At 66.9% G+C, this 26,056-nt stretch overlaps 1 protein-coding gene and 1 long non-coding RNA gene across 5 annotated transcripts in view; one reads left to right on the top strand and one right to left on the bottom strand.

Moving 5' to 3' along the window:
- Positions 1-25,168, bottom strand: part of GRAMD4 (GRAM domain containing 4) — a 52,687-nt gene extending 27,519 nt beyond the window's left edge. The window contains exons 1-2 of one of the 4 annotated variants that reach the window (XM_053661412.1): positions 24,975-25,168; positions 950-1,160 (exon numbers count right to left, since the gene is read on the bottom strand). In XM_053661412.1, the coding sequence (XP_053517387.1) occupies positions 950-1,160; positions 24,975-25,003 (240 nt within the window). In that variant the 5' untranslated portion in view covers positions 25,004-25,168. Of the gene's footprint in view, positions 1-949; positions 1,161-8,299; positions 8,323-12,791; positions 12,865-24,974 lie in introns of those variants that run through there. The other 3 variants (XM_053661413.1, XM_037160236.2, XM_053661411.1) reach the window with 3 other exon arrangements.
- LOC128626797 (uncharacterized) lies at positions 18,784-19,588 on the top strand. The gene is made up of 2 exons (XR_008390861.1): positions 18,784-18,963; positions 19,393-19,588. It is a non-coding gene; the product is annotated as an uncharacterized LOC128626797 (long non-coding RNA).
- Positions 25,169-26,056: the final 888 nt, after the last annotated feature.

Consider the following 26,056-nt stretch of genomic DNA (forward strand, 5'->3'; position numbering starts at 1 on the left):
GCGACCCAGGGGAGCGGCCGGCTCCCAGGAGGCAGTACTGGTCGATTATTCGTCCTGCCGGGAGAAAGCGCACAGGCTGGTCTCCGGCAGAGCACTAGTGATCCCAGGAGCCGGGGAAGGCCAGCCCCCACCGGCTAAGAAAGCCTGGCTCAGGCACTCGGAGGGGAAGTGACCTGGCCACTAGATTTGGTGTTCACACCGGGAGGCCACCCACAAGCGGCCTGAGGTGGCTCTGGGGTCTTCACTGGCAGTGGGGGGACTAGGCAGGTGTGCCCATGGGGGACGAGGCCAGGGACCACACCTCCCACGACAGCCAGAGTCTGCCCCCATGACAAAACGCAGACCCTCTGGAAGGCTGGGCCCTCCGGTGCCTGGTCAGGTGGGGGCCACAGAGCCTCAACAAGCCACCACAGACGTGTGCTGCCCCAGTGACGAGGTCCCCACCGACAGGCCCACAGGGACCACTGTCACCACGCGGGCCAACAAGGGCCCACCCACTGCTGAGGGTCAGGGGCACACACCAAGGGCTGCTGGCAGCAGGCCACAGCCAGCAGCCTCCAGACAGCACCCTGTCCATCTCCTTCCCCCTCCCCCACGCCAGGGGCTCCCAGGGGCCAGCATCTCTGCTGCATGAGAAGCTTGCCAACCACCCGGGAAACCAACTGGGAAGGAAATGCAGCTGCTGGACCACCCTCAGTGCAGGAAAGGCAGTTTACCCAGGGTCCAGGGCCAGCCCCACCAGGGGCGGAGGGCGGGGCGTCGGCGGGGGCAGGGCAGGGAGCAAGCCCAGCTTGTCTCTGACCATCCGGGCAGGACACGTCTGCCTGGGTCCACACTCAGCCTGTTCCCTGGGGCTGGGGGACCCCACTGCAAGGGCTCTGGGGTCCCAGACCAAGCAGTGGTGGGGGTGGGGGCGCTCTGGTCCAAGGAGGCCCGAGTGTGCACTCACAGGGTCCCTCAGCTCCTCGCTGTCCCGGGGCGAGGCCCGAGGCGCCTTCAGGGGGACGTCATCCCCACACTCGGTGTCCGAGGCGTTGGGAGACTCTGCCAGGTCGAGGAAGTCGTCTCTCTTGTGACCTCTGAACCTGATCCTGTCCAGCCTCCTCAGCATGTTCAGGACGGAGCCCCTCTGCTTCACCTTGACATTGTGGTCAGACTCCCTGTGAGAGAAGGGGGGGGCACGGTCAGCGGGTCTCCGCCACGTGGGCACAGCCCTGCCCTCGGGGGGCAGCCCGTTCCGGGGCTCCCGCCCCACGCTCCCCCCACTTTCTGCCACTGCTGCGCACAGCAGCCAGCCTACTGTGCCCCACACAGGGCAGAAGGAGCCTGCTGTGTCCACAGGGCCTTCCCAGCAGACCAACGGGCCAGCCTGGGGTCCCAGCCGCTGGGGTCCCGGGACAGGGCGGGGGAGGAACATGGCAACAGACTGAGGGGCTGACGTCCTCACAGGTCCCCCTGACCAGCGGCAAGAACGGGGCTGGGGCTCCGCGAGCCGCCTGGGACAGACACGTGCCCCCGTGTCTGTGTCCCTGTGGGGGCTGTCGCTCCACCTGGCGCCCAGTGCCCCCCTCTCTGCCCCAACCCAGCCAGGAAAACCCAGACAACCCCCCAAATCCCCAGGGGAGGTGTGTGAGTGGCCCTTCCTCTGCGCGTCCCGCCAACCGCACTCAAGCCCAAAGCAGGGCCACACAATGCGGCGCCTGGGGCCGCAGGCCGGACCTCACAGGCACCCGGGCCCCCGGTGTCTCCAGGAGGCCCTGCAGAGGCAGGTTCTGGACACACAGGCCGGGAGCCTGCTCCGCTGCTGACCAGCTTTCTGAGCCTCAGCCCCCACGTATGACGTGGGGACGACCCAGCAGGGCTGAAGTGCCCGAGAGTTTCCAGATGACGGGCGCGCCTGCGGGCTGATGCTGGGCCGGGGCCCGGTAAACAACGGTTATTTCCACACGAGGCAGGAAGTGGGGGAGCAGGATGGAGCCTGTGAACTGGCCCTCAGCGCCCGGCTTGGGTATGTCGCGAAGAACCAGGGCGGCGGGGAGAAGCGCTTCCTGTTTCCGACCGTTGGCACACGGGGCTCCCCAAGGGTTGTGGATCGGTGGGGGGCGGGGAGGGGAACCGCCTGCCCCGCCCTCCAGGGGCCTGGCTCCCCTTGGCGTCCCTGCCCCTGGCAAGGGCCCCACACAGAACAGAAGGCACCAGCGGTGGCTCCGGTCTGCGGGGACAAAGGAGGCATGCGAGAGTCAGGGCAGGGGCTGCGGGCAGGCGCTCCGGGGACAGGTGTGTCTCAGCTCTCCCTGGGGACACTCCAGGGTGGCCGACGCAGCCCTGGTGCCAAAGCCACAGGAAACCCAGTGCCCCCCTGGGCCTCGGGAGAGCGCAGGGAGCGCAGCGCCATGCGGGACCCTGGTGTGAGAGGTGGGGGTGGTGACGTCCCTGGACTCAGGGGCGGGGACGTGTGGCCAGCCATCTGGAAAATATATGCGTAAAGCAGCAGCAAACTCCAGATAGACTAAAAGGTTAAGTAAACTTTAAAAAAAAAAAAGGAGCAGAGAGAACTCAGTGCTTATCAAGTCCCTCACGGTGCGGTGACCGTCTCCTTAGGAGACTGAGGAGACAAGCAGAGAGTCCAGGAGGCCCCACAGTCAAACGGACGAACGAGAAAGTCCGTTGAAGGCCAGGCAGCGACGCCAGGGCTGGGGCGGCGAGAGTGGGCGCAGGAAGGGACACAGCCTCTGCCACGGGACGCACTGAGCTGGTGACGGTCGCTGTGGCCCGGGACACAGACAGGCGAACTCCTGGAGCAGAGGCTGCCCCCCGTGAGAGGAGCCCCAGGCAAGGAAACGAAAGGCAACGAAAGGCGGCCCCACGGTGGAGGGAGCGGCCACGAACACAGATGCCGCCCCCCCCAGAATTCGCCCGTGCAGATGGGCCCTGGGGGCAACAGGCGGGGCCCGGCTCGCTCCCTCTGCGAGAGGGCAGCAGCGCTGGGAATCACCCCCTCCCAGGGCCAGGGCTGGGCGCTGGACTCGCGTCCCGGTGACTGAGGAAGGCAGTTACCTACGCTGCTGCCCCACGGTCACTGTGACAGCAGACAGGCTCTGAAACGCCTGAAGGGGACTCAGGACCCTGTGCGAGGGCCGCAGGCTGACGGTGGTTCCTCAGGCTCCTCCCCCCGAAGTCCTGGGGGGCCTTCCCACTGCCCCTCAGAAGAAATCAGAATACACAAGGGAGGGGACGTGCAGCCGTGGAAAACCCGCGTCCCTTCGCTTTGGCTCCCTGTCAGCCGGCGTCAGGCAGACCCCGGAGCCGGGCCCTGGCCGCCCGCAGCCGGAGGACAGCGTCCAGGCTTGTCCCTCCCGGGCAGAGCTCGCTCCCCGCAGGGCTCGCTCCCAGAGGCTGAGGCCGCCCTCCTCCTCAATCCAGCTCCTGCAAGCAGATGAGGTGGCCGCAGGGGAGCGGGGACAAAGCGCCCAGTGTCCGGGCCTGCCACCATCAGAAGGCACCACGCGCCCAGCCTCAGGGTCGGCACCGGGTCCCTGCGCACTGGGCTACCCGGCGGGCCACGTCCCTCCAGGCACCAGGCCGCCCCAGCCCCTCCTGCCGCCTGCTCACAGCAGCCCACCTCGGCCGGAACAGGCGGCCTGCCCGAGCGAGGGGCTCTGGGGGCTCCGGGGGCTCCGGGGGCTCCGGGGGCTGGCTCCATCCCAGCCGCCCAGCTCCCCCTGACCCCCCCCAACGCAGGTCGCTGCCCAATGAGGACCAGACCCCCCAGCACCCACAGGGTGGGTCCAAGCTGCTGGGCAGCCCCCACGCAGCACCCCCAGGATGACTCCTCTGAACTACGCGCAAGTCCCCGTCTCCAAGTCAGGGCCGGCGACTCTTGATTTTGGGGATGCCTCGCAACACAGCGCACCCCCAACTTCCAGGTGAAGACAGGACGGACGTCCTCGCAGCAGGCGAGGAGGGCTGGCTCCCACACACCAGGCGTGACCCAGAGAGGGGCTTTTCCCTCGGGGCCAGTGTCCGTGGGGGCCACCTCAGCGGGCATTACCTGCACCTGTCTTCTGGTCGCTGCTGCCCTGTGCCCCCCCCAACAAGGCCCCTCCCCAGACCCACGGGAGGAAACCCACCTCCTCGGAGGCTGCCCCAGGAACTAGCCCTAGTGCACCCCCACCAGCACCCCCGGACAGCTCCCCACACACCCACCCCTCGAGGGGACCGGCTGCCCCGTGCCCACACAGCCGCTGGAGAGCGCTCGCCAGCTGAGGCTCCACCAGACCCCTGCTCAGAGGGCACGGTGTTCTGCAGGGAACCTGAGACCGCCCGCCGAGTGGACGCCTGGTGCAGGGCCCGCCAGGCTCCAGGCCCTCTGCTCGCAGGACTGAGTCCAGCAGAACTGGCCGGAGACACAAAGAGCTGCTTCCGCTCTGGAGCCCCGCCGAGCAGCTCTGGACGCACAGAGGCAGCAGCGTCTGGGGAACCAGTGGACTGGGAAAACCACAAAGGACTTTACTCCTCTTTCTGGCCCAGGGTTTTACAATAAGTGGTTCCCAGTCTCCGGGGTCTGTGACATCCCAGACGTCTTCTCTGGAGACACGGCACGCGCTGCTCCCCCAGCCCCCGGCTGCTGCCCCACAAGCCCAGCCGCACCCCCAGGGCCTGGGGCTCGCCCACTGACCACAGGAAGCACCCTGCCCCTGGGGGGTCACTTGAGTGAGGACCGAGGGCCTCCCCGCCCCGCCCCCCAGCAGCCGGTCCCAGCCGCCCGCCATCGGCCAGGCCTCCGTCCTCAGGGAAGATGACCCCACCCCGGGGAGTGCAAAACTCGGCAGTAGGGAGGGCCTGGGAGGGGGCATTGACCGAGAACCAGCCCGAAGTAGCACCCCGCAGCGCCCCTGCCAGTGGCTCCCCAGGACCCCAGAACACACAGATCACGGGCAGCCACGAGGAGCCCTATGCTGAGGGCCTCCCGGGACCGGTCTGGGAGCCTGAGACCCACAGGCCCAGTCCCTGCCTCTCACCTGACGACCCTCGGGTGTCCCCAAACTTGAGGCCTGAGAGCCGCCACCATCAGCCCGGCTCCTGCGGGCGGGACCCAACACTGCGGTCAGCCCCAGGTGCTGCCGGCTCCACCCACACCCCCAGGGCTCCCAGGCTCACCCTGCGGGTCGCAGGTCCCACCCGCAGCCCGACTCGCCGGGCTTGGCCCGGAACCCCAGGCTCAATCGCACGGCCCCTCCACAGCCAGGCCCACCCCCCGCCAGGCCAGCCCCGGTGGCCACAGTGCCCCCCAGAGCCCCTTCTCCACCCAGCAAGAAACCAGACCCTGGGGCATTCGGATGAGATGCCCACCCGGGGGCGTCCCTGCCCCGGGCTCCAGCCAGCCCTGCCGTGGGGTCCGGCAACCCCGGTTCCCAATGTCTCCTGCCCAGTGCCTCTCCTCCAAGTCCCCCCCAGATCCCATCTCACATGTCGCCTGGGACTTCCAACGGGGCTGGCCCCTCGCTTAGAGCCTGCGCCCATCCTGTTAGGACACAGGCCCCTGAGGGGGTGTGGATGCCAGGCTGGCACAAGCCCGCTGGCCACCCCGGTTCCGGGGGGAAGGGTGCGCCCGGAGTGCCCAAGAGCCGCGATGGGAAAGCTCTCCCGGGCAGGGCGCACGGACCTCCCCACCAGCCCTGCCGGAGCCTGTGGCCCCCGGGCTTGTGAGCGCCGGGGAAATTAATTCCAAGGCTACAGCCACCTGGGCACTCCTCCAGCAGGAGGCCTGAGGGTTTCCCCTCGGGGACGCGTCCTCGGGGACTCACGGGCCAAGCTCAGAGGACGTGCCCCGTGTAACGCTCTGCATCTCTGCACTGTGACGGGAAGGTAGACTCTGCAGAGAGAACGCCACTCGGGGACCCGCCTGGGGCCAGGGACGCCAGGACAGTGCCCCAAGGGAGTGTTGGGCGGGGCCTGTTGGGGCCGCCGGCCCCTCCTCAGTGACCTGGGGTTCCGCTAAAGGCCCGGAGAGCTCCCAAGCATGCAGACACCGGCCCCTCAGGGGACCTACGCACCTGGGCCTCACACACTTCTTATAAACGTCACTGGCGCAAAGAGGCACAGCACACGCTCATGAATAGTCACAGGACAACCGCGGTCTGGCCTGTAAACTCCATCCAGCCAGCGGGCGCTCCCAGGGGGCTTCCCCGCCCTGTGGGCGCCTCTCCCCCATGACAACCACACCACCGCCCCCGACGGGTCTGCCTCTGGCCCCATGCTGTTTACGTTGACAAGACTCGATGACAGCGGCCAGGGAGAGCACGCGCCAGACAAATGCCCCTGCTGGAGTTGGCGTGTCAGCTGGAGGCAGAACGCCCCCCGCTCTCTGGGCCGTCCCGAGCAGCAACCGCAGACCTGATCTGCACGCCTGGTCTCCGCCGTCCCCGTCTGAAGCCCAGGCCACCAACGGAACCAGAAGTGAGACCCCCATGGGTCACATCTGCCAGTTTCCGTGGTGGAGACACCTGTGGCCACCAGAGTGACGTCTGGCCGGGTTGGAAGTCATGCCCGAGGCCCCAGTCACTGGGTGACACACAGAGGCAGACTCCTGGGGCTCAAACCTCCTGGTAAAACACACCAAAACCTTCAGAAACGAGGGACTCCGGGTACGGAGTACATCTGTTTTCCACAGGACTTGTCTAACCCCAAGTGCGCACACTTGCGCCGTCCCCGACCACCAGCTCCCAGAGGCCCTGAGGCCCTGAGAACAAAGGCCCCTGCAGCCGGGGATGAGCCAGCACCAGTAGCGCACCTGGCCCCCCGGCCGAGCAGCCAAGGCCGTGCAGGGAGTGGGCTCCATAATGCCAGTGCCCTCACTCACCCTCCTCCTGACCCTGCTCAGGGGGCAGAGGTCAGAGTGCAGAGGTCTCTGAGAGGACCCAAGGCCCCAGGGAGGCAGGCCCCAGACGGCTGCGCTCACCGGTGCCAGGCGGGTGGACGGGGGTGTGCTCGAGGGGCTGCCACACCCCAGCACCCAGACTGGGGCCACCCCTCCAACCCTAAGGCCAGCGGCAAGGAGGCAGGCCCCAACCGCCACCCTGCCCTGCTCATCGCCGTCCCAGCCCCTGTGGGTCCCCACAGGAGGTTTCAGGAGCTCCCTGGCCTCTGGGACCCTGCCTGGGCTGGTCCCGTCCCCACCCACGGGGCAGCCACCGCCTCCTTCCACCCTCTGGGTCAGCACCTGCTGCCTGCCCGGCCACACTGCACCTCCCCCCAGCCCCGCCCTACCATCCGCCACACACCACCACCACAGTGGGGGGGGGGGGGGGCTCGCCGGTCCGGGTGGTCTAACCATGCTGACTGCCTCTGTGTGTGGACAGCCCACGAGGAGCGGCAGGCTGGGCACCGAGCTCCACCCATGAGCTGCCCCTCCCGCCCCACACAGGACGCGACTCGGGTCAGCGGCAGCCTGAGGCCGGACCCCGTAGGCCCCGGCAGGGTGACCTGGGGTACGTCCCACCACCTTCCCAGGCCGGTTTCTCCAGCCCCCTCCCTACCCAGGGCCTCCTGAGGCCCCCCCCCCCGGGTTGTCCCAGGGGCGGGGCAGGGGCGGCCCACCAGCGGGGGCCACGGTGAGAGCACTCGGAACACCGGGGTTAACGAGCGTCTCCTTCAGTGCACCGCGAAGCCTCTCCGTAGGCGTCACCATCGTCCTATCTCTGGGGCGCTGACGAGTGAGGGAAGCGAGGGTCAGAGGCTCCCGCACACCCCGAGAACCCCAGGCATTGCCAGCTTCAACTGGGAGGGACCCAAATCTGGGGTCCCAGGGTGGCACAGCAGGGGACAGTGGGTGGACGGGCCCTGCAGACGCTGTGTTCACTGCCCCCCCGCTTCCCTGTACTCCAAAGCTGACACGGGCCCCGGATCTCAGGCAACCCCTCCTGTCCCCACCCCAGGCATCACCTGTCCCAGCCACGGCCACTGAGAGTACAGCGCCCTGAAGCCAACCGCCAGACAGAGGGACTGAGTCTGGGGAGGCAGGAACATAAGCCAGTGTCACTGGACTCCTGAGCCTCTGCCTGTCTCAACCCCAGGCAGCCCGGCCACCCACCTCCCGGACACAGGCCTCTAGTAATGCGTCCATCCCTCTTCGTGGCAGCTCAGGGGCCCCTCTGCCGAGGACTCGGAGTGGGAAGCCTGGTGAACGCCAAACGGATGTTTGCTCAGACAGAACAAAGTCAGCAGGAACCCCTCCAGCGTCACAGCCAGTGGGCGGACAGCCCTCTGTCACACAAGCGAACAAGCCAAGAGCCGTCACCTCCTCCTCCCTGCATGGCTTTCAGCAACAGGCCCCAGCCCTCCAGGTCCCAGCGCTGCTCAGTCGTCCTGCTGCGGCTCCAGCCCGAGTGCTAAGGCAAAAAGGGGCACCGCTGGCCGCTGTTGGAGGACAGGCCGTTCTCCAAATGCCCTTGGGCACGAACGGCTGCAGCCGCCAAAAGCCCGGGGTGCGGCTCGCGGGGCTGAGAGAACTGGCCCTGCGAAGGGCCAGGTCGTGAGGTCCAGGGCTTGGCAGCCTCGGTCTCTGTCACCACTTTTCAGCTCTGCTGGAGCCGTGAAACCGGAAACCGGTGTGGCTAGGGGCCAAAAAAGCACTATTTACAAAACCAGCGGCCGAGGCCAACTCAGTCCTGGCCCAGGTCTCACAGTGATAGACACCTAGCAGGACAAGGCTCTCAAACGCCTGTAGGAGCTGACCACCCACTGGCTGGGACAGGGCGGGCGGGCCAGGGGGCCCTGGGCCCTCTGTAAGCACCTGGGCCCCCCGCCAGGGGCCGGAGCACCCCTGAGCATATGTGGGCCTCACCCCCATCCAGTCCTTTAAGAAAGGGTGAGGCCAAGGGCACTCTTGTGCTCTGCGGGGTCCGAAGGACCATGGGAAGAAGGCCCACCTGTCTCTGTCCACCTGGGCGTGTGCCAGGGGCTCTCCCACAGTGCCCGTAACCCACCCGAGGCAGAGGGGCCGGCTGCAAGGAGAATGGTTCTGAAAAGTGCTTCTCCCCCTTCCCAACCTCCCCCGCCCGCCCAGGCCCTCGGACCCGGCACCCCTCAGTCTCAGGGCGGGACCCCTGCTCCCCGGCGACGGACCAGCAGCACAGTGAGAAGACCACACAAAGGCGGGGGCCCAGACCCCCCTCCAGCAGCAGCCACCCCCCTCCGGGCCTGCACCCCCCCCCCCCCCGCACGGGCGTTCCAACCCTCCACGCCCCCTCACGTGCCGTCCTTGTTCTCCACCCAGCACGCTGCCTGGCCAGGTGCACCTGAAAGAACCTGCCGCCTTAAACAGCCCCCAGGGGAGAGGATTCTTCGTGCCCCCAGAACACCTGTCCTTCCTGCGCCCGCCTTTTCTAATGCGCCCAGCCGGGCAGCACAGACCCTGCCCTGGGCACTCACGTGGGCCAGCGAGAGCTATCTGTCCAGCTGGGAGAGGAGAGTGGAGCCCAGGGCGGGGCCTGGCGGCAGAGGGGCTGGGCCCTCGATTTCAGCCTCTGCTATAAAACTCCTGTCTAGTCAAAAGATAATAATAATAATAATAATAATAATAATAATAATAATAATAATAATAATAATAAAAAACCCAAAGCTTCCAAGTCCCCTTTGCCCCAGCCCCGGCCAGCTCCGGGTGTGGGGACAGGTCTCCTGTGTGCTGTCTCCCAGCTCCTGCTGGGGTGCAGGGCAACCACGGACCTGAACTCCGAAAAGGAGGGCAGACAGAGATGGGCCAGGGAAGCCCCCGACCTAGACTGTGGCAGCCACCTGGTGGGCTGACAGTCCCGAGGAGCCAGCCTTCCCCGGGGTCCTCTGTAGAGGACGGCACTCCTGCCTGAAGGAACCAGAGACAGACAGGGGGACAGGCAGGAGCGGGCGAGACCGTGCCCCAGCTCGGGGTGCAGGCTGGCAGGGGAGGGAGCTCGCGCCCCCGGTGTGGGCTGCCACCAGCTACCAGAGAGTACGGGGGGGGGGGGTGCTGGGGGACCACCACACGCATCAACCCCTCTGCGTCCTGGACCCTGAGTATGTTGCCTATTACACAGTAAACTAAGTTTAAAAATTAAATTTTAAAATAAAAGGATTCAGATTAAAAACAAGACAAAACTGAAAACAACCTCCATCCTCCGCTGCAGGGAACTCTCTCCCGACGTGGAACCAGGAACCCTTGGGGCCCCCCAGCATCCAAACTACATACCAGCCCCAGACGCCCTCCGCTCTTCCACGCTGGCTCCGGGACGCCCCCGGGGGCTGCAGACGCAAGGGCCCCAGCTGCCCACAATCACACCGGCCCACGGCCACACACAGCCAGCGCCCGCTTTGCAGAGGAGTGCTTCTCGTGGGGGCGGGCGGGGCGGGAGATGTAAGTGTTGTTTAAAAAAACAGAAACACGCTACGGTGCACGCATGTAATGGGTTACCAGTTGGCGGTCAGGGGCGTATTAATACATTTAAATTCTGACAGCAAGGAGCAGTGAGCATGCCACACTGAGGCTCTCGGGGACCCCTAACGCAGGGGCTCCCAGACCAGAGAGCCTAAGAACCGAGGCCCATCCCAGTGGCTCTGGCGAGCAGCACGGGGCGGGCCCGGGCATTTAGCCCACGTCCCCAGTCGCCCCAGGCCAGCGCAGCCCCAGCTGGGAGCTGCCCGCACAGACACGGCCTGAGGCGCCAGGTGGGGGAGCCCTCCCCCACCCCTTCCCCTCACTGGCCCACTTATCTGGCACACGGGGCAGCCGGGGAGCCCTCGTGCACACGGGCGCGGCCCGCCCTGGCCCGCCCTCACTCGGATGGACGAAGGAGGCGGGTGGAGGGGCGGCCCCAGGGTCCCCACGGTTACGGGGCTGGAAAGGGTGCGGCCAACCCGGAGGGAGGGGCTGGGCCAGCAGCCCTAGCATCTCCCCACCCTCACCTGCCGGCCTCTCACGTGTGCCACGCTAAGCCTGCACACCGGTACGCCCCAAGTGCACCCTCCCCTCTCCTGAACCTCCCCCGGGGGGGCTCGTTCGGGCCAGGGAAGGCGCCTGCAAGCCCACCCTTCCTCCTCACCATCAGCCCCACAGCCTCCCGCCAAGCAAACCGCCAGTCTGTTTACAAACCCCTCCCTGCCTTCGGCCCTGAGGACCTTTCACGGGTTGCAGATGTCTCCGCCTCCAGGAAGCCCTCCCTGGCACCCAGTGCACCAGGAGTCTCTCTACCCACGACAAGGCCCACACTTGGGCACGGGCGCCCGCACCCCTCAGCCCCGCCTCCTGTGTGCACGAGGGCGCATCCAGCGAAGGTGGCCAGCCACACGTCCCGCCTCACAGGAAGCTCAGCGAACACAGGCCTTTTGGGTAACGGGCCCACGGGAGCCTGGAGCCGACAGGTGCTGCCACTCAGAGAGCCTGCCTGGGAACAAAAGCAACAGGGACAAGCCGGCGGCCCTGTGGGGATCGGTGACAGGTCGGCCACCGTCTTGGGAGGCCATAGGCATCGCTGGCCTGAAGACATCGGGGTGAAACAACCCAGTTTCAGAACAGGTGCTCTGGGAAGACCAACTGGGCGACGGCAGACCCCCCCCTGCGGGCCCCTGATGCGGCATCTGTAAGGGGCGGGCCCCGCGCACCCGTCTCTGGTGGGGCAGCGGGGAGGGAGACACGCACACCTGGGCGTCTGCGGAGGCCGTCCCTGCAGAGGCCTCTTCCCTGCACCGGTCATCAAGAGACGGCGCTGTGTGTGCGCGCGGCAGCTGGAAGGGGGGACACTGAGGCCCCGGGGGCCAGCGAGGAAGGGTTTCACCTCCGTGTCCCACAGGGATCGGGGCCGACATGGGAAGTGCCACCAGGTGACGTTAGCTCTCAGAAATATTAACATCCCAAACACGCGCGAGGAGATAACGCTGAAGCTGCCGGCACCCACGGCCCCCACCGCCCCCAGGGCAGCTGCACAGGGCCATCTAGTCCCCGGTCCCCAGAATCGACCTCCTGTGTGCGTCCTCTCAGCTACGCCATGGCCCGACCTGACCCCACGTCACAGTTGGCTTCGTTCCCAGGCTCTCAGCATCAGTCCCGAGGGACCACCACACTGACCGACACCAGGGGCTGCAAAGGACTGGGCACCATGGGCCCTGGACCTCCCGCTGGGCCGCCCAGTGAGGCAGCCCACTGGTGGGAGCCGGTGCCCATCAGGTGCTCACCTCCCCGCACCAAGTCTGGGCTCCATCGCTCCTCTGCCCGCCTGGGCCCGGAACGGCTGGTACCGTGGACCAAGGTGCCGTCCCACGCTGCCCGCCCCCCCAGGCCCACTTGGCCAAGGCCCCACTAGGAGGGCAGCTCCTGGCTCCAGAATCAGTTCCTCCTGCCCTTGGCGGGGAGCGGCTCCTGCCCCACAGCCGAGGCTGGCCCTCCAAACAGACTCCTGCCCCCAGTGGGACCCCGGAGGGCCCAGAATCAGCATCAGCACCCCCTCCATGGAGAAGCACTGGGGAGCCGCTGCTGGGAGGTGGGGGGCATCTGGTGTCCCACACCCTCCACCCTCAGAATCTTCAGGCTCCAGCTGCCCAGTCCTGGACCTGACACCTTACTAGAGTTTTCAGCAAACTTCAGCCAAAAAAAGTCACTGCTGCCCAGCCCTAGTGACCTAAGAGCCCAAAGCGCCCAGAGCACGCCCCGCCCCGCCACACAGATGGGTCGGAGCCCACACTGCCCACAAGCCTGCTCCCAGAACAGCCTGGGACCGGAGAGGCCCCCTTCGAGTCCTGACTCACACCCCGCCTGGAGTCACCTGCAGCGTGAGAGGGACATCACTCAGCGGGGCACCTCCAGGTCCAAGATCCCGACGCCGCACCATCACCTCCTTGCACACTCAGCTTACATGCTCCAGGCCTCGGCTCCTCCTCTCCGGAGGAGAACTCAACACAGAGCAGGAGAAACTCTCTAACGTGGCCTCGCGGTGCGTGGCCCTCGGCCAGGATCCCCGCACACGGCGGAAAGAAGGCTGGCCCCTGACACGCGCCCCTGCCCCAGCCGCCGGGCAGCCCTGCTCCGGCCCCAGCGCCTCGTTCTGTGAAGCTGTGGCAGCTGCCACCCGACCCAGCCGCCTGAGGTCTGGCAGTGGCTTCCGGGGAGGGCAGGACCCAAAGCAGGTGTGGGACCCGGTTTAACCAGACAGACAGGTTGGCAGACAGAACGGCAGCCTCCTCCCTGACCTAGAGGGGGCAGCAGAGTGGACAGCAGCCGCAGGTCCCAGCCCAAGGCTTCGGGGACATGGAAAAGGCCCCGCGATGGCCAGACTGCGGCCCTGGGGGACTCCCCCCGGATTCTAAAGTAAACAGAATCCTGTAGCTGCTTCCAGAGAGGGGCAGGCAGTCCGCAGCCTCTGCCAGGCACATGACATCCCCGGGCCTCAGGAGGCCCCAGGTGCGCCCTTCAGTGGCCACACAGGGCCCGTGACCCTGCCAGAAAGGCTGCCCGCCCTCGGCCGCCTGAGCAGACCCCCCGCCGGGGAGGCTCCGGCCTCAGCCACAAGGTTTAGCTGGGCGAACGCCCGAGCCCGGGCATCTGTTCACTCGCAGGCCCCCACACCCTGCCCCAGCCCCTTGGGCACCGGGCCGACACTCAGTGCTCCCAGCACTGTCCCCGTGGGGCCAGTCAGCCCTCTCAGCCGGGACGGCGGGCGGTGCCCCCTCTCACCAGCTTGTCCTCCTCCCTGACAGCTGCCCCTCGGCTGCCCGGCCAAAGCCAGGGGGCCAGGGGAAAAGTGTCTGGAGGGCCCGGCACCTGCAGGGCGGGCGGCGTCTGACCGTGCACCCTGGGCTCGGGGCTTCCCTGTGAACTCACACCTCGGCCCCTGACAAGGGGACCCTTGGTGACTTGGGGGACCGTCAGCCAGAGCAGCTGCTCCCCTGGGGACGGCACAGGGCCGGGCATGCTGGGGCGGGAAGAGCAGCCCCCACAGCTGGACCCGGGCCCACCCTGGCCAAGGGCCCACCACCGACAGCCCATTTTCCAGGCGGGGGCCCGGGTGCCCCCACCAGGCCCAGTACGTCGGGCCTCACCTCCCTCTCCCAGAAGCACAGCTGGCCACAGGGGCCACAAGATGGGGGTCTCCGGGGCCGGGAAACTCCTCACCGAGGGCAGAGTCACAGCCCAGGACACTCCCTCCGGGCAACCGTCTCCTGGATGGTTCAAGAAGCCCCATCTCTGGTTGGCTCCCCAGCACCACCCGGGGCACCTGCTGTCTCTTCACGCCCCAGGGGCCCTGGAAACCAGCACCCCCCGCCCCTGGGCCAGGGGCAGGTTGATCCAGGCCTGGTCTGCAGACCCCTTGTGGAGGGCACTGAACCGCCTCCCCTCGATGCTTTGCCGCACAGCTGCCCCTCCCAGCCCCCAATTTCGGGGGGGCTCGACCTTCCCCTTCAGTTCCTGGGAGACACTCCTTGCCCAGGACCAGGCTGGTCCCAGCCGCATCTCCTGCACAGACCTCGGTGGGGTCACTTCTACACCTGAAACTGGCGGGAACACCCGCCCTCCCTGGGGCCCCCCACCCAGGTGCCCCCCCCACCCAGGGCCTCTGAGGGAGCGGAGCCTCCTCACTGCTCCTCTGGCCACTGCTGGTCGCTCCTGAGCGTCCGCTCGTCCCAGAGCACACCTGTCTGTCTGCTCTCGGACCTGCCCTGGCCCAGAATGTCCCTGTCGGTCTCTGCCGCCCACCCGGCCCACGTCCACCAGTCCCTCTCTCACACATTGGGGATGGGGGGGGGGACACGCCTCTGAGCAGGTGGGTGAAGCCGCGATCACACCACGGTGCAGAGTCACCCGGGAGAGAGGCCCCGGGACGCTGCCCCCACCGGCTGCTGGAGGCCTAAGCAGGAGGGGCCCGCTCAGCTGACAGCAAGGAAGCGCACAGGCTAGGCCCCGCGTGGCCGGCGCTGGCGGCCACGACTTGAACACAGGCTGAAGGAGTCGCCCCCTTCCAGCCCCTGCAACCCACAGGCGCTGCCGTGCGAACTCGGCTCCACGCCCACCCTGCCCACGGCACGGTTAACAGGCATGGGAGGAACACGGCTGAGCAGAGGGACCCTGCCCTCCTCACCTGAGGGCGTCCATGCGTGCGCCTCGGCTGGAGCACCAGGCTCACCTGCCACCAGGTGCCGGGGGTTGGGGGTGGGGGGCTGGGCAGGCTGCTGCTCCCCGGCCTCAGTCAGCGCCCGGGAGCCTTAACCACCCCCACAGGCTCGCCCCTGACGCTGGTGAGGGCCGAGGGCCTGCCCATCACCGGGTCAGTGTGGCCCGCAGCCCACAGGCACCTCGCCGGCGCCGTTTGGTGGATAGGACTTGGCTCCTTTCGAGTTTTTCTTAGCGTGGCTTCCTTCTTACACACCTACACCGAGAGAGCTCTAATTCAGGTTATGTTGGCGAACAAAAATAATCACAGAACAGGGTTTACATCTTCTAATTACACAGAATTTAGGACAATACTCGTGTAAGTGATTCCGAAAGGCTTTATAAATAGGTCATAATAGGCCCTTTTTATCGCCAAGACCTCACGGCTCCACACAGCGGGCCGGTCTCTGTGTGTGGAAGAACCAGCGGCAGGCAGGAAGCCGGCGCCCCCATGCCACCGCCACCGCCACGTCCTAGCAGCGCGGGGTTCGGGACGGCCGAGACGGCTGCGTGGCCCACGGTGTGTGACAGCCGTCGGCTGGTCCCCACAGATGCAACCACCCGTTCCACTCTGGGGAGGGAAACCCCGCTGTGACCCTGGGGTCCCTTTGGGGGGAGCAGGCGCACTGCCTCCCTGACCTGATCGGAACAGTGGCCACCTCGGGAGTGAGACCGAGCCCAGCCCGTCCCTGGCGTGACTGGCCAAACCGGGAGGCTGCACAGGGCTCTCCCGGTGACTCAGCAAGAACAAGACACTTAACGAGTTTCAAATGCACAGCTAAGCAGTCGATCGTGAAAGACACGCTTGCCCGACTTAAAAGGAGGGGTTGGCCTCGCGTGCCGGGCGGCCTGGAGGGAAGGTGGAGGGACAGCCACCCACCACTCACCTCAAAAAGCCCCAATCGAGGCCCTGGGCCCAGCACCGGGACAAAGGTGGGAGACACACTCCCTCCCTGACCACCCTGCAGGTCCGGGGCAGCCAGTGCCCATCAGCACTGCCTGACCCTTCCTGTCCCACATGGCAACAGCTGCCAAAGTACAGGGGAGGGGACACAGACCTCCCTGAGGATGTGACTGGGGACGCTGGCAGCAGTGCTGGCCTCGTCTGACTCTGGTAAACACGGTGCAAACTGTAGACCCCGTGTTCTCGGACAGCGGCAAAGTCTGCCTGAGCCCGGGCAACAGGATGTGGGGTGAGGCGGCCCCTCCCGGGGCAGGCAGGCGGGGCAGGCAGGCGGGGAAGGCGGCCCTGGGCCCAGCGGGGCACCCGCCGGCCAGGGTTGCAGGACGGACGAGTGCAGGGCAGTCTCTCGGAGGCGCTGGGAGGCAGAGGGCTGTGGTCCCCGCAGAGCACGGGCCAGGAGAGAGAGATCGGGGTTCACAGAGGCCCACCACACGTGGGTAACAGGGCCCGGTCCATGTTCTAAACACCTAAGCCCAAAAGCAGTGGGCAGGGGCGCCGGGGTCAGGGGCCGGGGCCTGCAGGCAGCAGGGCTGCCCCCACCACTCCCCAGCCCTCCACACACTCGTCTGCACAGCAGGGACAAGGTGGCCCCTTCTGGGGACAGGGCGGCAGCCACCATGCACACCCCTGGCACCCGGCACTTGTTCCAACGCCTGCAACCGCCCAGCCACCCTCTCCCCGGACAGCCCCCCACGGACCCTGGTCGGCCCAGCCCCGCCATGATACGCACCCTTGGGCCACGTCTAAGGGGCCCTGACGCCCAGGGCTCACTTCCCCCCATGGCCAAGTCTCCAAAAGCAGTAGGTGGCCGCGTGACCACGAAGGGTCAGGTGGGCCTTTTCGAAGCTTAGCAGGCGGCTGCTGGCAGGAGGCCCCATCCCCTCCTCTTGCCACCTTGAGGCTGGGCCCACCCCCACAGGATCCACAAGAACCAGCCGGCCTGCCCCTGGAGAAGGCGGAGCCGACTTCAAGGGGTGATGCCTGGCACCTCCCTTCGGGGCGCCAGCACTGCCCAGCGGCTCAGGTGGGGTCCCTGGGCCGCCCCCCCACGGGCATTCTGTGTGGCAGCAGATGGGGGTCGTAGGCTGTTTTTCCACAGCCTGTCCACCCCCAGAGCCACGATTCTGGATGGTCAGCTTAGAGCTCGGCCCTTAGGCAGCCCAGTTAAAGCCCCTGCCCGCCCACCGACCCTCCTGGGACAGGCCCCGGCCCCTCCAGACAGACACTGACACCCGGCCCCAGGTCGCCCCAGCAGGGCGTGACATCCGGACACGGGGCGGCAGGGCGCCCCACCCTCCGTGTCCCACCGTGCCCGCAGCGCCGCCCGCCCCCCACGCCTGGCTCCCCGGCAGCCGGCTCATCTCACTTCCTCCCCAGCACAGTGCCAGCCGCGGCCAAGTCCCATCTGCAGCCAGTGGGTTGGGCTCAAGGGACCGTGGTGTCCACCAGCCCCCCTCACTGCCCGGAACTCTGCCTCTGGGCCCAGCACCTTCGGGTCCCTACTGCCTTCCTCCCCTTCACCCCACACCCACCTCGCGCCAGACCTTAACTCTCTGAAGGGGCAACCTCGGGTGGGAGCGCCCCCTCCCTGGGTTCTTCAGCGACAGCTGTCGAACACTCCACCACCTTCCCACCTCACCCTGGTGGGCTCAGCACGCCTGCAACATGCGCGTCCCATGCAGGGCCGGGGCGGGGCTGGGGGCCCAGGGGTGCCACCGCTGAGCGCCTCTGCCCCGGCCCGGCAGGCAGCACAGGCCACACGTAGGCCTTCCAAGTGTCCCCCCATCCGGTCCCCTGGCTGCCTCCGACCCCCCCCTCTGGAAGGAACAGAAACCAGCCCCTGGGCACCAGCCCACCCAGGACCCGAGCACATGCCCAGGGAGGCCCTGAAGGAACCCGAGGCCCAGCCTTGAGCTGCCAGAGCACCGGGCGGGGGCAGCTGGGCTCCGCCCGCCCCGCCTCCCTGAACCTGGGACATGGGGACGACCCTGGGCAGTGGACCCTGGGCAGGCCTGTGGGCAGTCAGTCACGTCTGCCCTCCCAAGAGGGAGACGCTGGGCTTTGTGACTTGACGGTTCCCACGTCCTCTAACCTCCCGGGTTGCTCACAGCTAGCAGGTGGAACCGCCCGGCCGGAGGCCAGGCCGACAGCCCCTCCCCGTGCCTGAGACCCAGACTGCCCTCCGAGCTGTGGCTAGGCCGGGCTCGGGCCAGCGGTGTGGTGGGTGCCCCCTCTGCGCGGATGCTGTCCCGACGGCCACCACCATGCAGCCACTGGGGCCACTGTGACCCCAGAAACTATCCCGGTCACCCCAGAGCACGACACCCAAGGAAGGGTGACGTCCCCGGCCGACGGCACCCACAGCCGCCTGGGCCCGTCGTTCGGACCTTCTCAGGGAGGCGGTGGCCCCGGCCTCTGCAGGACCCTGCGGGGGACCCCGCGGCCCCCCACCTGCTCCTGGAATTGCAAAAGGAACTGCCTGTGTGTGCCGCACCCTGGCCCACAAAACCACTTCCTGAAGCCAGGATACCAATTCTGAGCCCGCTGGGCAGCTACACCGGAACTGGACGGTTAGGTCCACGTGGTAAGGATCGAACCGTGGCCGCGTGCTGTTGCAGCAAACTCACTCTTCCTGAGAGCAGGCTGATGTCCGCACGACGGGCACAGACATGCAGTGTCCCCTTCCATCTCTGGGGCAGCCACGCCCAGCACTCAGAGCTGGGCCTCTGAAAGCACCCCCCGTGGAAGGAGCCGGGCTCCTGGGAGACCGGGCTGACCAGGGGCTGGGCGAGGAACACGGGGAGTCGGAGCCCCGGCGGGCCGGACGGTGAGGACAGGCTCCCGACCCCACCAAGGTGGGGTATGGCGACCTGGAGACCCTCCGATGGCCACAGCTGGGACAGGGGACCACGAGTACAGGGGCGGGGGCTGTCTCACAGCCCTGAGGGTCGTGAGTGCGCACAGACCTCCGTCAGGACTGGATTAACTAGTGGGGGGGGGTCTCTGGCTGTCCTGGTGGACCCTGCACCCTCCGAAGGGGAAACTGGGCCCCCGTCCCCTTCACTTGGGCCATGCGTGACGACCTCCCTCCAAAGAGGACAGTGTGGGCAGGGAGGGCCTGGGGGGGGTGCCTGACATCCTCGGCCAGGAGATGAGGGTGGACACCACGGTGGTCAGGCAGGGCACTTCCCCTCTGTCAACTCCCCAAACCCATGACCTCACTGTGACCCCAAGAAAAACACTCAAATTCCCACAGACAAATTCCATGGAGAGGGGCTGCAGTGTGGGCCCGACCCCTCCCCAGGCCGTCCGAGCCGTCCTCAGAGTCGTCCCAGCCCAGAGGAGCTTCCGGCCGGGGGTCCTGGGACAGGACCGTGACATCGGGGGACAGTAAGGAGCCCTACGCAGAGCACGGGCCTTACTTAATGACAGGAGAGACGGGGCGGGGGAAGGGTGGGGGGCACACGGGATCTTTGCATTGCGTTGGCAATTTTTATGTAAATCTAACATCATTCTAAAAATTAGTCCATTCTTTTTTAAGTCCAGCAAGCCACCCAGGACGCCGTGAAATGGTGTGTGCACCCAACAGAAAGATGATCAAGGACAGAAACAGTGGGGCAGTCAGTGAGAGAGGGTTCCCTCCCCTGGGGCCCCTCGGCAACAATCCGTTCCCCACACGCCCCCCACTGCCCCCACAAGGCAGCCAGTGGGCCCACCCCCCCGGGAACTCAGAAGGCTGGGGGTCAACAGACGGCCTCACACAGGGAGTGCAGTACAGGCACCCCAACCCTGTGGGAGTGGAGTGGCCAGGAAGGCTCCCTGGAGGAGGCGACATGAGTGCAGCTCACACAAAGGGCCATCGAAGAGGGAACGGGGAACGGCTCGGGGCTCCGCACCCAGTGGGTGAGCGCCAAGGGTTCTCAGGAAGGGGCTGGTGTGCGCTCTGACCCCAGGGGCCCGGTGAGGCCAAGCACGCCCACCTAGACGCACGCAGGAGGTCAGGGTCACCTGGTCCAGGGAAAGGAGCGACCCAGAGGGAAACGGCCCCCAGCGGCCTCGCACCGCGTCGCTCATTCGTGAGACGTGTCCAGAGGCAAAGCCTCAGTGACAGACGGGGGACCAGCAGCGGCTGGTGGGGCTGCGTGGGGGGAAAAGGAGGGACAGCCAGGGGCACTATGTCTTCTGGGCAATGAAACCGCTCCGCGCTGAGACTGCAGAGGGCCAGGGGGCTTCCCGACTGTGCACACAAGTCAGCAACCTTTGCACTCTGTGGGCAGGTCCTTGGCACGAGGGTCACACCTCAGCCAAGATGCTCCACAGACACATGCGTCTCCCGCTGCCCAGCCTCGCCCCACCCCCGCCCGGTTGGCGGCCCACGGGCCCTGGGAGGCTGCGCTGCAGAGTGGTCTCCGGGGCAGAAAAGGGTGTTCGCACGTTCACTCCCCAAAGGCGTGTGGAGCTCCTGCTCCGGACGTGTGGGGAAGAGTGCGAGAGGAGAGAGAAGAGGCCGGGCCACCAGGGAGGGGACACTCAGGGGGACTCCCTGGGGGTGGGAAGGAGGCAGCAGGGAACAGCAGGGGAGGAGGCGCCCGGCCAGGGGAAGGAGCAGAGAGGGGGCCCACACCCCACAAAGGGGGCAGAGGGCGGGGGCGGAGCTGGGAAAGGAAACTGACCGGCCTGGGCGGGGCCTGGGCGGGGCCTGGGGCACAGGCCGGGGTCATGCCCCACACGCCCACCCGCCCAGCCAGCCCAGCCCTCTCCACTGAACACAGGCGCCCCGAGAGGGGGAGCTGTTTCCTGGGGCCCCCTACGGCCCTCCATGGTGCCCACAGCCTGACCCCAGTTTGGGGGCCTCCAGGGGCTTGGGGTCGAGCCGCCCTTCCCCCATCCCCAAGGGAGAGGCGGCACCTCAGAGCAGTATCCCCCACGTCACAGGGCTGGGGTCACGGATCTCTCCAGAGGCTCCCACTCCCACACAACCTCACCGCTCCACCCACACCAGCCGGTGCTGAGGACGGGGCGAACCCCCACCCCCTCTTCCTCCTCCCTCCTGAGCAACACCAGCCAGGGCCCCTCCAGACCTCAGGCTGCTGAACCGCAGACCAGGGTGTCGGCTGACGGGTGGCCCGACCAAGGCCCGGACAGGTGGCGCGCCCCACCCATGAACACACGGCGAGACCGAGAGCCTTCCCCCCTCCCCCCCAACCCCCGACAGGCTCTGCCAGGCTCCAGGCGGCTCCGCCACTCAGCGGCTGTGGCCTCGGGACACGGCTTAACATCTCCGTCCCAAGGCTTGGTCTCAGGGAGGTAAAGCTAAGAATAGCGCCCACCTCCAGCTGCCACAAAACTCCGTCGCAGACAGTGGTCGAGGCCCCACGGCCGTCACTGCGGGCTGGTGGTCCCTTTCCACCCACAAACCCCCAGAAACGCAACCTTACCAGGGACCACTAGGGAGGTGGCCACAGGTCTGGAGACAAACAGCCCCGGTCCCCACCCCAGCTCTGGGCTGAGGGGGCCGGGGCGCCTCTCGGTGCCTCAGTTTCCTGAAAGGCAGCAGAAGGGGGTACAAGTGCATGTCACGAGGACCACACGGGACGATGTGCGGCCACGACGTCTGAGACCGCGCCGGCTGATTCCCGGCACCGTGGGTAACATTTCTGACAGGCCAGAGCTCCCTGTGTCCTGCTTTAACTGCAGGGCGCTGATGGCGGCGCTCACACGTAATCACGGCCCGGTTCCCACTCGGAGGCCACACGACGGCCCCCGATGGCGACCGTCACTAAGTAGAATTACAGCCGTGTCTCACCCGGCCCCTGTGTACAGGCCACACGGACACCCCAGCTTTTCTCTGACTAGGGAACCTCGCTTTCCTCCTCCTCCTCTTCCATCTGTAAGAGCACCCGGCCTTGAAGTTCTCAAGTTAACGGATTACATTTCTCGGTCCCCAGCGGCTCCAGCAGGGACCGGGCTGCCCCACCCCCCGGGGCTGGGTGCTGCCTCGTCACTCTAAACACCACAGCGGCGTCACCTCTCATGTCCGCGGGACCGACTGGGGAGGACTTGAACCCACCCCTCAGGTGCTCTAGAATCTGCCCAGGACAGTTACCATGGTCACACCACCCAACAGCCAGGAAGAACAGGCCCGGGTCGGGGCTGCGCCGGAAAGTCCGAGCCAGCTCTCAGCCCCCCAAACCGAGGCCTGCCAGGCCCAATCGGAACTGCTGTGTTCACCCAGCAGCTTCCCGCAGACGCCGGGTCCGGGCCAGGCCGGCAGAAGCCCTCCCACGGATCACTTCTCACGCTCACCTGTGACTTCTCCCAGCGCAGGGAGCTCTGCCACCACCCGACGCTGGCAGGAGCCCTGCTGGGCAGTGAGCCCGCACTTGGCTCCTGGCACAAATGGTCTCCTTGTCCCTGGCCGGTGTGGCTCAGCAGTTGGAGCATCGTCCAGGCACCGACAGGTCACAGGTCCAACCCCCGGTCCAGGCACACACCTGAGTTGCAAATCCGTTCCCTGGCCACGGGTGCGCACGCCTCTCACATCCTGTTCCCCTCCCTCTCTCCCCCTGAAACCAATGAGCCTGGTGGGGAGTAAGGTCTCCTCCACCCCCGACGACAGGCACGTGGCCTCCCAGCCCTGCCTTGCAGGGCCCACGGCAGCCACGAGGCAGGAGCCCTCACCCTGACATGCTCAGAGGGCCGAGCAGCAGAGACGGGGGCCAGAGGCCACACCAGGGGTGGCAGCCTAGCTCCCCAAGGGGTACACTCTCCCCCTGAAATGAGCACCTGGCTGGACCGGGCCACTCGCAGGGAAGAGCCCCATTTCCTCATAAAGCTCGGCCAGATCCAGCTTCCAGAGGGAAACTCCCAACCTGTGAAGTGTGGGGAGCTGGAAGGGCTCACTGGGGCCCCTGAGGTGCCAGGGTACCCATGGCACAGCCACTAACATGGGTGACACTATGGAAACATCGGCGGAGTCCCCGTTTCTGATTACATGGGTCCCCTCAGGTCGTGGTCTGGGTTTGGTGCGGCTGTCTGTTACACTGTAGCATCACTCGGATACTCTGTTACACGGAGAGAATGGGCTTCAGGCTCGCAGCCTCCCCTGGCAACCAGCACTGGAATCTAATAACATTCCACTTCCACCGAGCCTGAACCGCTCTCTATCACAAGCAAAAACGGTGATTCAGGGAAACCAGCCTGATCCTGGTTTCCAGCTGCTGAAGGTGAGGCCCTGGGAGGGGGAGGAAAGCAGAGGTCACAGGAGCTGGCAGCGGATTGGCCCCCTGACACCCACTTCGAGATGGGCTCCGCAGACAAGTGGGGGCCCGGCCCGAGCTGGTGGAAGACTGAACAAGCCACTCACAGGGCCAGGGCCGAACAGACCACAGCTGGAGAGTTTCCCCTGCGTTTCCAGGAAACGCCTTTCCTGACATGGCAGGGGCAAGCCACACTGCTGGGACTGCCACCTCCCACGGCCCGTCGCCAGGGCAGCTCGGAGGAAAGACAGGCAGAGACGAGCTGGCACCTATCTACAGGCCGGGGATGCCTACCTTCCAGTCCCCGGGTCCCAGCGGGGAGCGCCGGCGGGAAGTCCGGCACTGTCCAGACTGGAGCAGGGGCCAGGGCATTCCTGGAACACACGCATCCAGCCAGACTGCATGTCCCTAAAGAGGCCCAGGACACAAGAGGGGCAGAGCCTGGGAACCATGGCCATCCATGGGGGCAAAGGGCACTTCCAGCCTGGCCAGGGTGCTTGCTCTCTGGGCCAGGTGTGCCCCATCCGCCCCCCCTCCTATTGACGGGGGAAACTGAGACACAGACAGGCTCAGTGGCCCAAGGTCAGAGCAGGTGTGTGACCAGGGCAGGCAAGCCTCCCAAGCCTGCTGCTCACAACAGCCTGGCCCAGTCCTGCCCTGCCACCCTGCCAGGCCCTGCTGGAAAATAAGCCCCAGGGCTAGGCGACCGTTTGTGGGAGAGGCTCCGAACTCTGATCTCCTCGCCAGCCCTGGCGAGGAAGGCAAGAAGGGAACCCTGTGCTACAAAAGGTGTCCCCCAAACGCAATGGTCCCTGCCTCAGGAAATGCAGGGCTGCTGTGAAGACCTAGCTTGCAGGAGTGTTCCCCCTACCAGGTCTCCAGCCCCGGGGGGTTGGTGCTCTTTCTGCCACTGAGCCTCCCCGTGAGGCAGGGCCCATCCCTGGCTCTCCTACCCTGCCTGACAGGGGTGCAGGGCCTGCTCTGGGCAGATGAGGGCCAAGCTGGAGGCTGCCCCACTACACCCCACCTCCGCTCCTGCCCAGGGGCCTGGGCCCCAGCAGAGCCCCACTGACCAACCGTCCCAAACAAAGGGAGAGGAGAGGGCAGAAACAGAGGTGTGAGGAGTGGGCGAAGGCCCACAACTTTTTGGCGGGGTCGTCACGGAGGTCGCAGGGCCCCGGGGCTCCTTCCTCTCCTGTGCCCTCCTCACAGAGTAGGTCCGGAAGGTGACACGCGCCGAGCCCACCCCCCCATCTGGCTTCGGTGACCCCCGGCCCCGCGACCACCACACGAGCCCGGACCCCGCGCCCCGAAACATCCTTCTTTCCCTGGCGGGCCCAGCAGAACGCAGACCGGAGACACCAGACGCCGGGACGCGCCCCTCCCCGGCCCGCGCGGGCCCGGGGGCGTGTGTGCGGGGCGCGCCCGCGCGGGGCCCTACGCAGCGGGCCGCTGGCTCCAGGAGACCGGGAGGACGCGGCGGGGCGCGGCGGGTCGCGGCCCGGGCCGGCCAGCGCCGGGAGCGTGCCCGGGTGTCCGCCGAGGTCCGAGTGGGCGTCCGCGCGCGCGCGCCGCTTACCCTGAGCGGAGATCGGGGCCAACTCTCATCCACCCGCCGCCGCGGCGCCCGCCTGGCCGGCCGCCCGGCCGCGCTGCACCTGCCGCCCGCCCGGGAGCCCAGCGGCGCCGGGGAGCGCGGAGGAGGCGGCCCCGCGGATCCGGGCCACGAGCGCGGAGGCGGGGACGCCAGGTCGCGCGCTCGCGTCCCGCTGCGCGGAGTCTGCGCGCCCCCAGGCCCGGCCTGCGCAGCCGCAGTCCCGCCCCGCGCGCCACCAACAGCCCGGCTCCTCGCACAGCTCCGCCCCGCGCCGCGCCTTAAAGGGGCCGCCGCACGTCGCGCCCCGCCCCCGCGCGGCGGGCGCTCGGGCCTGCGGGAGTGCGCCTGCCCTAACAGGTCCGCGCGCGCGAGTGTGGTCACGCGGCGCAGCCTTTGTTTGGGTGGCCCACGTGCGTCCCCGCCACTCGCGCCCACGTGCCTGCGCGGCGGCTCCAGTGTGTCCGCTAGCCGCTGGCGGTCACCGCCAAGCGGTCCCGCGCGTCTGGCTCGGCAGAGCCCTCGGGCACAGCCACGCACCAGCACGCAAGCTGCTGTCACCTTGCCCGGGGCCCGCCCGCCGGACACCCTGTCAGAGGCACAAGGGGAACACATCTGTTTGCAGGGCGGTCTCGTGGGAGGGCAAAAACTCGGGAATGAGATCAGTCCCTACCATAGGTAGGGTCAGCAACCTCAGGAGACCGCCCTGCAGAGAGAGAGAGAGAGAGAGAGACCCCTGTCCAGGCCTGCTACCCCGCCCCCTTCCCTCCAGGGGTGAAGTCATCAGCCAGGCCACCAGACCTGGGTTCTTGTCCCCCCAAGGAAAGAATTCAGTGGAGAGAGAAAGTGCGGCAAAGCAAGCAGGCATTCATTGGCCACAGCAAAAGCCCACTCAGGACCGTGAAACAAGGAAGGGCTCAGCATAGAAGCACCAGGAGAGCCCAGGCGGGGCTGCCTTAGCTCCCTCGAGAGGCAGAGAAAGGGGGCCTTAGGGACAGGGTCAGGGGTTAGCCTGCGTAAGCTGCTGCTCCCCTTTGCTCCCCTGGTTGCAAATTTCCTGGGGTCCG

The sequence above is a fragment of the Artibeus jamaicensis genome, unplaced genomic scaffold, assembly GCF_021234435.1.
Source record: "Artibeus jamaicensis isolate MK-2021 breed Jamaican fruit bat unplaced genomic scaffold, CSHL_Jam_final contig_233, whole genome shotgun sequence".
NCBI lineage: Eukaryota > Metazoa > Chordata > Mammalia > Chiroptera > Phyllostomidae > Artibeus > Artibeus jamaicensis.